The 13,388-nt window shown below is 40.9% G+C and overlaps 1 protein-coding gene across 1 annotated transcript in view; it reads left to right on the forward strand.

The window, feature by feature from the left end:
• The first annotated feature begins 4,702 nt into the window (after positions 1-4,702).
• The window catches only part of PLCXD3 (phosphatidylinositol-specific phospholipase C, X domain containing 3), a 31,051-nt gene continuing 22,365 nt past the window's right edge, over positions 4,703-13,388 (forward strand). The window contains exons 1-2 of the mRNA XM_009894705.1: positions 4,703-4,718; positions 5,705-6,413. Coding sequence (XP_009893007.1) covers positions 4,703-4,718; positions 5,705-6,413 — 725 coding nt within the window. The remainder of the gene's footprint in view (positions 4,719-5,704; positions 6,414-13,388) is intronic.

A 13,388-nucleotide genomic window follows, 5' to 3' on the forward strand; every position in this document is an offset into this window, starting at 1 on the left:
TTTTTTATACAAAAAGGTACATAGCTCCTCTGTTTTCACCACTTGAGCACTGGTGATTCAGTTTGATTTATGTATGGGCTAGCTCACCATATACATGCAGGCATATAAAATATTTTTGCTTACTTTCTGATCAGAAAATTCACTTGAATAAACCCCAGATATTCTTAGATATTAAGAAATATTCCTGTGATGTAAGGAAAAGTTTGCCTTTTTATTTTTAATGAAAATCCCAATTTCCATGCTGAAACCAAGTTACAAGAACGTGTGGCTGTTTGGCTGGCCAGGACTCTGGGAAGAGCACCCACTGCTCTGATTTCCTGAGCCTTTAGAAAGCCAAAAGGTAGGCGCAGTCCTGCTGGTGCTTTAGGCAGCCTTGCCTGAAAAGCTTAGCTAATTTATGGTCAGTGCGGGAACTGTTTGAAGTTAGGGAGTTGCAGAAATCCCATGTGACTGATGGAGATTGAGATGGGGGAATAAGTCCTAGCTGTTCTCTACAGCATCCAAGAAACGTGTTGTGATCTGCTGTCAGTCACTGTAGAGCCCTCATTGACAAGGATGTTTTCAAAAAAGTTAGGCATGTGACATTTCAGCAATAGCCACCAGAGGATGTCATCTAAATACAGGAAGACAACAGCAGGTAAAGTTTTTAATGACACTCAAAGCAGTAGTAAAAGACTCCACTTCCAACAAATTTTGGGTAACTACCAGCGCAGCGGCAAGAGGAGGTTGAAATCTGTGGGAGAAGGGGAGGAGAGTAAAAACCGCCAAAGACTGTGAAACTTTACTTCTATCTGTATGGGATTTTTCTGTGACTTGTGGATCTTGAGGGTGTGATTGCTGCTGTCAGGAGCATGTTGGGCAGTGCCATTCGATGCAGCACCTCTATTTTAGGTGCTGTTTAGCAGGCTGTTACGAGGGATGGCCAGAGCCGACAGTGAGGCAAGGGGAGGGAGAAAGAAGTTCAGATACACTTTATGAATGATGTGTTAAAGCTTAGCCACCAAAAATAGTGGCTTTGCTGTGCCTTTGTGGGACTGAAGAAATGATTCTGAACTGAAACACGCTCTCTCTGAGGGACTTTTTTCAGCACTGAGCCCAATTATTTTTTAAATGGGGGTTTTAGCCCTCTAGGGAAGCCATAAATATGTCCATAGCTGCGCTGGAGTGGATTATATATTCCCAATTGTCCTATTACAGGAATTCAGTAAAGAAAACTGGAGACTGTTCTCCCTAGTAAAAGTAAGAGCAGCTGTTTTCTTGCAGTCTAAGTGACACTGCACATTTTAGTCTTGAATATCTAAATAGTGTTTGGCCACATCTAAGTTCATGTAATGGTTTGGTGGTTGAAACTGGCCACTTTTGGTTTTGGACCATGGCTGGTGCAGACATTTTAAGTGTCTCTTGATAATGGCTTCTAAGGTTGAGAGACAAGAAACAAATCTTTTTTTTTTTGCACAGAATTATCTGGTCCATCCCTGGCTCAAATCAGAGCTAACTCCAAGTTAGATGAGGCTGTTGAGCCGAGCACTGAGAATCAGGGGTACAGAGTCCAGCCCTGCTGGGCTCCCACTTCAGGGCTTAGCTGGTCTGTGGGGAAGTTGTTTTTTCCTTGTGTCCAAGTGAACAAGTCTTTTTCTGCAGGCTGCTTTCTAGCTGGTTGGTCCCCAGCTATGCTACTGAATGGAGTTGTCTGTCCTGGGTCCATCTTGCCTTTGAACATTTTTAGGTTCCTGTCATCCAGCTTCTCTGCTGCACTGAAGTTTCTCTGAGTACCAGCTTTTCTCTCCAGAACGTTAACCTCTTCCCCCAAGTTGGTTTCACCTGCAAACTTGCTGAGGGTGCTCCCCATCGCATTGTTTGTGTCACTGATGAAGATGTTAAACAGAATCGGCTTATAATCAGCTGTGAAGAGACTTTGAACCTTCAGCCACATCTTTTTGAGCCTGATGGTCCAGGCAGTTTTTCACATACCTTATAGCGTACTTGGTTGGCATCTTCCCAGTTAGCTGTAAGCCAGGAACTTTATTCTGCTGTTTGCTTTCCTCACTTTTCTCAGTATTTTAAATTCTTACATCACCTCACAGCCACTGTAGCTAAGGCTGCCATCAGCCTTCCTGTCCCTAGCCATGTCTTCCTTAATTCATACCGTGTTCAGCAGTGTGCTTTGTCTACCAAAAGGAGTGCCTGCAGAAAAAAGTCTTTGATGCTCTCCATGTTCCCTGTGCCCTGCTGTTTTGCACTTCCAGCAAATGTCTCAAAAGATCCCCATGAAAACAAGCCCTGTAATTATGAGGATTCTTCCAGTTGTTTAAAGAAGGTTTTGTCTACTTTCTCTTCTTGACTGGGCAGTCTGTAGCATATATGCACCATGTTTACCCCTTGTTCACCACCTCTGTGGTCCTGATCCATGAGCCTTCATCCTTGACTCCTTGGATCAATGATATGCTGTATTGTTGAAACAGTGGGAAAACAGTATGCAATATTTTAAGAAAGTGCTAGACACGTAGTAAACTGGTGAGTAAATACGTTTGCACATGAGAGGAATATCAGCTTACTCCTCTCTGCCTGACTTGGGACGAGTCAGTTCCCCTCTCTTTGCTTCCCCATGTCTCAGACTGAAGTCTCTGTGGTAGAGTGTCCCATACATCAGGTCCATGTTCCCCCTCAGCCCTACTGTGGTAACAGTAGCTGATGTGCAAGCACTGCTACCTTCCAGGGATTGCAGGCATCATTGCATTGGTATTTCTGAATGTCCCCTGCATCCTGTCTTCATGGGAGCTGAAATTTGGTGATACAGCGAACCTGCAAGTCCATTTCCTTGTGGCAAAGTAGGATGGGAATGTCTCCATACACCAAAGCAAGGTTGGAAGAAAAGCTTGTTGCTAAAAACAAGTGTATGTTTGTACAGGACTCTCTCATTGCCAGGAACACAATGAGTTTGGGCATGACAGTGGAAAAGATCATACTCTAACTTGCTCGCCAAGTGTAAGGATTTTGAATTTCCCCACGTTTCAAGAGTAAGCTGGTTAGGATCACAGAGCAGAATGAAGGTAAAAGGAAATGTATTTGAGTGCATGATAAAAATAAATATTTAAATTACCTGTTCAAATTACTTATACATGTGGAAAGACAAAACATTTGCTGCATTTTTCAGTCAGGAGGGATCTTCACATACTCTTGAATAGAGTAACTGCTTCATTCAGTATCAACCAAGTCAAGTCAAGCCTTATTTTCTTTTTTCAGTATTTAATAGGACTTCCTTGTTTGGGTTATAAAACATGGAGGTTCTGAGTGCACTGTCGGCTCTTCTCTGGACCTTCCATGTAGGAATCCCCATGTTTACACTCAAATATGTGCCTGAAGACCTTAATTAAGAAAAAATGTTTTTCTAAACTGTCCTGCTTTTGATGTTCAGTTGTTTCTAACCGTGGTGTTTCCCATCAGCTGCACTTTCCTCTCTATATTTTGCATTACCAGTAGCTAAAAGCTACCTGCTGAAAAGTTGTTCACTTTAGTTTTCTGCTGTGAGAACTGTGCTGCCTCTCTCAACATACATAGTTTTAAGTTGTGATTGGCACTGTGTTGCGTATTGGCTGTGGTGGTGAAGTTTAGCTACCTCTTCGGCAACTTCAGGTGGCCAGTCGCTGCAGATCAGACAATAAAGGACGAATGGTTTAATTAACCTTAATACAGTTTTGAGCCTACTGCTGCAATCAGTTGATCGCGTTTATACACGTACTTATTCTGACATAAAATCCTACTGAAATAAAAGGGACTTCAATGGACAGAGTGAGGGTTTGCAAGATCTATCCCTTGCTAATACCAGTAGCTGTGCCTTGTTTTAAACAAGACTGGATTTACTTTGATTTCTAGATTAGTGCAGGTTACATTGAGCAGAACATTTAATGTATCTCATTGATTTTCCCTGTAATACTGTTGAAACACAAGTCACTGCTCTAATCATTTGTTTTACCATTAAAATTCTCCATGCAGATCTGGTCCCCAGGGATATCAGTGTGTAGCCAGATACTCCATGATCTAATCAGGTTCTGCAAGGAATATACTATCGCTTCAACCCTTAGTATTAGAAAGCTTCATCAAAATGGAAAATTTATCTAATACTTAAAGGAAAATGCAGTTCAAAGAGACAACCGTGAAAAGCAGGGGTGTACAAAATTTTAAGACATTTCTCAGATTAAACAAAGCCAAATCCAAGCTAGAGTCTAAGATGATTTGTCGTGACTCCATTTATTGTTAAAGATGAAAATGTTACAGCTGTCATTTCAGTTTATAGGGTTTGTTCCAGTTCAGTTAAAACAGCATCGCCATCAGAAATGACTGAGTAGCAGGATTTCATTAATGCGATACTTATCTGCCACAGCACGTGAGCTTTGGAATGTAATTTTGAAAAGCACCTACAAAAGCATCAGTAGGAGGCATGACTTGTGCTCTGAACTCATTTTGATGCTAGGGTTTAGATCTCTGAGGGCCGAGTGCTACAGTCCATTTCAGAAATACAAGTCCTGCTGACCTTAAAGGAGTTTTGCAAGCAGTGTGACATAGGCTGAGGAGCAGACCTGCTTGCCACAGTGAGTCTGACCAGAAGCATCCCCTCTGGCTGGCACAGTGGAAGCGTGGCTCTGCCTGCAGCCAGACAGTATTTCTGTATAAGCTGCCAGAGGGCTAGTGGTAGACAAGGGCGATGAGCGTCTCCCAGGGTCAGCTCATCTCTCCATAAAGCAAGACAAATTCCCTTACAGAGGAATGATCCTGTGTTTGCAGATATCCGTAGCTTTATCAGCTGCTTTCATGTAAATGTCTAAATGCTGAGCAAAATAAGTTGTTGTTTTTTTGTTCTGTGGTGGTGTAGTTGGGGTTTTTTTTTAGTGGATGTACCTTGAGACAGAGAGAATTTTGCGTAGGAAAGTGTCCTACGTATTTGTATTCAACTTTGTTATGTTGTGGAAAATGATAACTTCTGTACGTAGGGATGGTAAGCAATACGTCTCATTCTTGTCAAGGGCATGCAGTGGAGTTTCTGAATTTTGGCAGTGGCATGCCATGCTATCCTTGGCTGTATCTGTTGTATTTATGTAGCAAAGGAAAGCTAAGAATTTTAGAGGTAAATTTAAGAAGGAAAACAGCATTCAGTAACCTTGTCGGTGACCAGATGAGACTTGAAATAAAGAAAAGGTCAGAAATGTTGCATGTCCTTGGCATTTTTCAACTCGTATTTCAGCTGGCTATAAAGGTGTGTGTGGGATGTTTTTGGTTTGGTTTGGTTTTCCCTTTGGTTCTGCAAACCAGACAGTGCACGATTCAGTGTGCAAAGCCAGTCTCTCCCCTTCTTGTTGGCTCTAGGGATTTATTGTGTGACTACCTTTGCTGGAGTTACACCGGGATTGCTTTCATGTTAAGAGCCTGCAGACTTCTTTGAGCTTAAAGGCATAAGTAAGAGCTAGAAGAGAGTGAAGTGAGGAAGCGCCCAGAGAGGCAGTGAAACAGGCACTACCTTTCCTTCAAGTTCCTGCAAGGTGCTGGTGGGGTAAACGCTGCCAGACAAACGTATTGAGAAAAGGGCAGGGGAGGGGTCTGTTGATGAGTGTTGCTACAGGTCAGAAGATGAAGTTTATTAAGAAGGAATCACTAATGACTTCAAATATATGAGTACAACATTAATTGTTTTCCTCTGTTGTGTTTTTAGGGTCTCATGACTCATTTAGCTTCTACATCGATGAAGCCTCTCCAGTTGGGCCTGAACAGCCAGAGACGGTCCAGAATTTTGTGTCTGTTTTTGGGACTGTGGCTAAAAAGCTGATGAGGAAGTGGTTGGCTACACAGACCATGAACTTCACCAGCCAGCTGGGGGCAGGTATACGGTATTTTGATCTTAGAATTTCCACCAAGCCCAGAGACCCAGACAATGAACTCTACTTTGCTCATGGTTTATTCAGTGCCAAAGTCAAGGAGGGTCTGGAAGAGATCAATGCATTTCTCACTGACCACCCAAAAGAAGTGGTCTTCTTGGACTTCAATCACTTCTACGGGATGCAGAAATACCATCATGAAAAGCTTGTCCAAATGCTCAAAGACACATATGGAAACAAAATGTGTCCTGCTATATTTGCCCACGAAGTCAGTCTCCAGTACCTGTGGGAAAAGGAACACCAAGTGCTGGTATTCTACCACAGTCCAGTGGCTCTTGAGGTACCATTTCTTTGGCCAGGCCAGATGATGCCAGCTCCCTGGGCAAACACAACAGATCCGGAAAAACTGATTCAATTCCTCCAAGCATCAATCACCGAAAGAAGAAAGAAGGGCTCCTTTTTTATATCTCAAGTAGTGCTGACACCAAAGGCTAGTACGGTGGTGAAAGGGGTTGCTAGTGGTCTCAGAGAAACGATCACAGAAAGGTAAGTTTCTGGTGGGTAACGTGTGCTGACTGTGTTGAATGTGTGTGTTGGTAATCCTGCTTTTCTAATTCCTTTTAAAGAAACTCCTGCAGATGTGTTTCCCATGCTACTGTGGGTTAGTCAGAACTTTGGCATAATCCTAAAACATTTAAAGAGAAACAGTAAGGGAGAAGCTTTTGCATCTTGAAAGAAAATCCGGCACTAAAGCCTAATGAGATCTTATGGGATTAGCTTAGCCTTTTTCCTTTCTGAATGCAAGTTTTTGCATTTGTTTTGTTTTTAAAATGTGGTTTCTTACCATAAGCAGTGAAGGTCTTGCCTTGGATTTCCTTACTGGATGTGGACAAATCGGTCTTTATGATCTAGATCATTTAAGTTTTTATTTATGCATCAGGCTTCGGGTATCGGGTAAATATTTTTTTCATTTTGGCTCATCAGCAAAGCCTGACAGTGCAGAATTTACATCCCTAACTACCTTTATACACCTTAAAGATGCATGGCTTTTCTCTCTTGTGCTGGTTTGAGGTAAAACAGAACCAGTTTTCCTTTCAGTACTCTTACTTTTCAGTTAAGTCTCCTCTAACTAGTGGCATTCTCTGAAAGTAACAGCATATTTTTCAGAGAGTAGTCCACTTCTAGCAGATAAGGCCTGATGTTTGTAGTTAATACCAAGGAATGGTATGTGGAGAGGCTCTTGCTTACATTTATTGCTATAACACCCAAGGCCAACCAACTTTGTTACTTGCCGCACTGGAGGGTCAGAAGCAGAAGAGCATAGAGGCGTCCCACCTGCGGGGAGGAGCGGACAGGACCGGTGACCCAAAACTGACCAACGGGGTATTCCATCCCATCTGCCTCATGCTCAGTATAAAAGCTGAGGGATCAAAGGGTCAGCCCTCTTTCTTCAGTGGCCGCTGTCCCAGGAGGACTCTGACTGTTCATCTGCCTTTGATCCCGATCCTGAATCCAGATCCAGAATCTAGTTCTCGTCCGTCACTGAGCCCAGTCTGGGACTTTGGCACTGCCTCCCAGTGTTGTCATTGTTATCCTGGGAGCTTGATGCAGTTTTGTATATATTGTATATATTTCATTATTTTCTTATTAATACTATATTTTCGTTCTATTATTAATATTTCATTAAAGCAGTTTAGTTTCTTTTCAGCCCAGAAGTCTCCCCACCGCCCCCCAGAGGAAGTTAGAGAGCCTCTGTCATTTGTTTAGTGGACAGTGCAGCCCAAACCATAACATCTCTGCATATCATCACACATTATATCAAATTTGCCTCCTAATAGGCCTTCATCTATCATACAGGAGAGAGATTACAGACCATTGCAGAGGTTCTGTACATGGAATACTGTGTTTACAGGCCATTAGTTGTTACATTACAAAAAAAGCCATCTGTGCAAGACATGCATTATTTATACCATTCTGACTTTTTGATAAATCACATCTAATTTTCAGCTTAAAGGCATACATGTGTGACTGTGTTCTTGACAACTTGGTAAGAAACCTGAAATTTAATGCCAAGACACAAGAGCTATTTTTCCCCCCTTAAAAAAAAAAAAAAAAATTAAAAAAGGAAGGGTTGCAGAGTGTAAAAAATTTATAATGGGCATCATGGCTGCTAGCATTCTGCTCTCTGCATGGATGTACCTCTGCCAGGAAGGTCTATTGGGAACACTGTCCCCTTCTGTGAGATGAATGACGCAGTGCCTGTGACACTACAACCTGCTAAGAAAATGTGCCTTGTTTTTGAGAAATGTTGAGCCATTTCTATGGCAACTTTCCCAAGCAACTGTTAACTTGAAAAAAACAGGGAAAAACTTTACCTGAAATGGTAAAACACTGACACAGAAGGTTTTGTGAGCAGTGGGGGATATGATTCAGAAGTGGTTGTGTGACTGCACTTGCAGCTGTTTGTATATCCTCCGCATATGTTTTTATAGGCTCTGTTGGACTGGGGATCTCCCTTTCTGCTGAGTCTGAAGAGCACTTCTCTGTACTGAAATACTGTTTTGTTGATGGATTTTACTGTTAAACACTCACCTTGTTGTTCAGGAATTCTTTAGAACATGAGTTCTTTAGAGAGAGTGTTCTTTAGAACATGAAGTAGCGAAGCCAAGAAACTACCAGGTTCTTCTTAAAACTTGCTGCATAAATAAAATAGCCATTAAAAAAACCTTTTCTTCTTCTCTGACTCATAATGTACTTCCTTGAAGCTGTTTGGAAAAATAAAAACTTCAAATGGATTCTGAGTTTGTTTGGCTGAGCTCTGAATGACTTGAACCTTTGAACTCCTAGTATGCCTTTCTCTATAGCAAATTTTGAGATGATAACTAACTTGAAATATCAGTAAATAATTGGGCTGGAATACCTGGAAATGTTGTTTTTCCAAATTGCCACCGAGATTTTTCACATGAGCCACAAGTGTGTAATCATGTCTGCTGCATGAATACTTCTTTCCTTCTTTACGTAACTCTCTTAACCATTGCAAAAGACATTGACCTTTAAAATTATCTCCAAAGCTAGTATTTAGTCTTCCAAGTGTGCCATCTCATTTTGAATTTTTATTTGTATGTATTTTTATTTCAAAAACGCACTGCAGGAAGACACAGGCTTAGCACGTGTGTTAATCTACATAGAAACTGAGCTTGTATATTGAGTTAACTGATTGAAAAGTAAACACCAAATATACTCAGAACTGTTCTTCATTTGATGATGATTCTGTTAAAATACAAATAGATGAGCAATTAAAGGCTGCAGCACAATTAGTAGAATTTACAGAATTCTTTTCAATCTCACTGCATTAATGTCTCAGTAACTTAAAAGTCTGCAATCCATACTAAAGGAGTCAGGGCATATATCCCAGCGGTGCTGTTTTCTACTTTGAACCGTCTCATAATTTTTTGTAAAAAGATTATTCTCTCCTTTTCAGTATAAATACACAGATCAAATCCCACTATTATGTCCAGGTGGATAACATATGTGCTTTTGTTGCCACTTGCTGCATAGATTTGTATATTTTATACTATTTTCTGCTTATTAATAAATGCTGGCCAAGAGCTTTGCATTAAAAATGCAGTATCTTGCTTTTGGCAGCAGTTTCGTAACCACACTTATCTGGGTTTTTTCCCTCACATTGAATTTTGAAAGATCTACTTCAAATGTGGAATAAGTTTGAATTTTTCAAATAATTCTGGTGTGGTGTTTTTTTGGTGTTGTTTTTTTTTTTCTCTTAAATGAAATATTGCATTCAAGAAATGTTCCTTTGGAATTTTCAAATAGAACCCGTAGTTGTCTCTCCCCACATCTGTACAGTGGCCATTTTCATTTATGTACTGACTTAATTAAAATAGAGCAAATTTTAGATCCTTTTGGATCCAGTAAAACATAACAGGTTTTGATCTCTGAAGTTGTTTGTTAGTCATGAAATTATTTACGATTTGAAGTGCAGTGGCCACCTTAGAGGGAGAAGCTGGTTTCTCTCAGTTGTAGCATCTGTCAGACGAGGAAGACTGCAAGCAGGCACTGTGCCACAATCCATGCTCCTTTCTGCTGCTTTGTAGCTCGTGTTGTGAAAAAGCACAGTGAAATATTCCTCTGTAGCCAGTATGGCTGGTTTAATAGCTTTTTATCGCGCCTGCTTGTGGTGGTGGAGGTCCACATGTTCAAACTGACGTAGAGCAGTCTTTTAAGGCGATGTATTTCTGAAGGAAAAGTGGTAGTATTCCTCAACCTGTTCCCCACAGCATGGATATGGAAGATGGGAGGCCCACCATAACCTTGATTGTAAAAAAACAGTTTCATGCTCCTCAGACCAGGGCTGTTTTTTACTGATAATGCTTGTTCACAGTGTTTGCTGCGGTCATCACAGGTAATGCATAGTGGGACAATAATTTGAAAGAAGGAGAAATTATCAAGTCATCGAGCTTTCTGTCCTGCACAAATACAAGAGGGAAAAGCCATTTCTCATAAGCTCTTCCTAGGACCATGGCTCAGCATAACGAAACTTTATGAGGCTTTCATCTTCATTGCTTGAATGAGAAGAATCGCTCACATGCGTGCACATAATGTTTCTTGGATTTGATGAAAAACTTAGAGGACTAACAATATGTTTTCAGGCTTAACATGCTGTCACGCACAGTTTAGATGCCAAGAAATACTCTTTGATTAGCAAACAGTACGCACCAAATGAATTACGTTCCCTCTGCTTACTGAATTAACTTCACAGTGAGGCAGCTGCCTTTAGTACATCTGAAAGGCGGTTGTGAAGCAACCTTTTGATGATTGTAGAGCTGTTCTTCATAGTAATCTAGTTTGTTTTCTGATTTGCAGTGAAATTACTAATTTTATCTCTGACACTGGAGACAAGCACGATATTCTCTTTGTTCTGTCTGAGGCTGAATAACATAGAAGAAGAATAGATGATCTCCTTCAGAGGACGTGAACATCCTGTGGTATTTCGAAAGCTTTCAAGAAATAGAAAATAAACACATACCCAGCTGATTGTCACTTGATTTCCAAATTAATCTCTAAGGATAATGCTCCCTGTAGCTCACATGTGACTAAATCCTTGCCCACTATGCTAAAACTTCCCCCTTAGCAACCAGAGCAAATAAAAAAAAATAAATCCTGCACATGAGAATGAACCTTCAAAGTGGAGGCAAAGCAGCCACACTATTAACAAAAGGGGTAGTAAATAGGCCACTGAAGCTGTCTGGAGAAAAGCCATCTCTGGGTGCAGCCGTAAGCTAAGCAGGGTCAGATTTAGCTAGCGAATAGGTGGATATTATATGAAAAATAATCCCTGAAGTTGCAAGAAGTGGGATTTTGGGGTCAGTTACTGCGGGCGTGCTCCTTCTCCAAGCTGTATCTCAGCCAGCTGAATTTTTGAGAGTTTCTGTGTTGCTGGAAGAGTGGGATTTGATGATATTTTGGTCCACACTTGGTACCGACTGAAGCCATTCTTAAATTATTTTATGTGAAAAGCAACAGGAAAAGTGGCAACTGTATTTTGCTAATTGTCTGGGCATCCGTCCTGCTTGTAACCTTGATGTCTGTCTCCGTTACGGGCTGCAGGAGAGCGGCAGGCTCCGATGAGTTGGATAGCAGCCCAGGTAGCGTGTGAGCTCTATAACTGCCAAGAGGCAAGTGTAGGCTCTGTCTCTCACTAACCTGTATGGTACAAGCACGCTTGTCCCTCACTGTCTTTGACTTTGAAGGCGGCTGTATTTTCTTTTTTTTTTGTCTTTTCTTTTTTTTTTTTTTTTTTTTTTTGACCCCAGACCTGAAAAGGTCCTCTCCAACGTCCTTGCAAGGGTTCAGAGTTCCATGTCTTTATGAAGACATAATCTCCAGGTTGAAAATCATGCACTGGATTTTTCAATGAAAAGGTCTATTCCAGACAATCCCACTACGAAGTGCAGTCAGAGTTTTTCCTGAAAAAAGCAAATAGTTATATACGTCCTGTTTCCCTTTTAGATTCATATCTAAGTTTGGTTCTGGTGATTCGTACAGTTTCCCATACAGCAACTCATAAGGGCTCACTGATGTTTCAGCTCTTGGCTGGACCCTAATTCGTTAAAGAGCTAGTGGAAGTGCCTGAGGCCACTTTAAATTTGTCTCCTGGCAAATTGTACTGATCTGTCTTTTTAGTGTTTGATTCGTTCTTTCTACCTTTCCACTAGATTGTGGCCTCCAAGGTGTATATAAGTCCCAAGCGATTCCTAAAAGTTTACTAATATTCTGCACTATTTCTGCAACAGAATGTGGGCCTCTATCAGAAGATGTTCCATTAGGCAATCCAAAACTCGGAATTATTTCCTGTAATAACCATTTAATGACTTCTTTTGCCTGATTGGTTCGACAAGGAAAAGCTTCAGACCACCCTTTAAAGGTATCAATCCCAACCAGAATGTATCGATACCCCTTTTGTCATGGTAATTCTGAAAAATCAATTTGCCAATAATCCCCAGGTTGCATTCCTGGTTTTAGTATTTCCCATCAGAACTTTCCTTTTCACCACTGGGTTATTCCATAGACAGAACTCACATTTGGCAGAAATTCCGTTAGCCATCTCCAGCGTTCTTATAGACACTACATGTCTCTTTAAAAAGGTTACCAATGCTTCTGAACCGCAGTGACATTCTCTATGCTTTGTCAACAATATTTCTCTCATCAAAATTGGTGGAATTACTACTTGTCCCTGAGCTGTGACCCACCATCCTGCTAGATTTTTCTTTGCATCCAATAACTTTCCTAATTTCTCATCTTTTTATGAGTACTTAGGTTTTTCTTTTGGTAGGAATTAATGCCATTTGCAGGACATTTCTTTTAGCTATTTCTCTAGGTGTTTTATCAACTAATCTATTTCCTACAGCTTCCTTCATATTCCCTGACTAATGTTCTTTACAGTGCATGATTGCCACTTCGGCTGGTTTCTGGACTGCTTTTAACAATTTCAAAATTTCTTCTTTATATTTGATGTTTGCCCCTTGAGAGGATAATAGTCTTCTTTCTTTCCACAAAATTCCATGGACATGGACTACACCAAAAGCATATTTTGAATCAGTCCAAATATTCCCTTTCTTTCCTTCGGTTAGTTCCAAAGCTTTTGTCAAGACTATTAATTCTTCCTTTTGTGCTGAAGTGGTACAGGGCAAAGCATTAGCCTCTATAACCAATTTTTCAGTTGTTACCACATATCCAGCATAGCGGATTCCCTTTTCCACAAAGCTGCTACAGTCAGTGTATAACTCCCAATCAGGGTCATCCAGTGGTGTATCTCTTAGGTCTTCTTGACTGGAATACACTGGTTTGATGGTATTTAAACAGTCATGTTCCAATTGTCCTTCTTCCTGTACAGAATTCAGAAAAACTGCAGGATTGACTAGGTTAGTTGTTTTTAGTATCACATCATCTTGTTCTGTCAATATTACTTGATACTTCATCATCCTGCTGGGAGAAAGCCAATGA

Source organism: Charadrius vociferus, unplaced genomic scaffold (assembly GCF_000708025.1).
Source record: "Charadrius vociferus isolate BGI_N301 unplaced genomic scaffold, ASM70802v2 scaffold450, whole genome shotgun sequence".
Lineage (NCBI taxonomy): Eukaryota > Metazoa > Chordata > Aves > Charadriiformes > Charadriidae > Charadrius > Charadrius vociferus.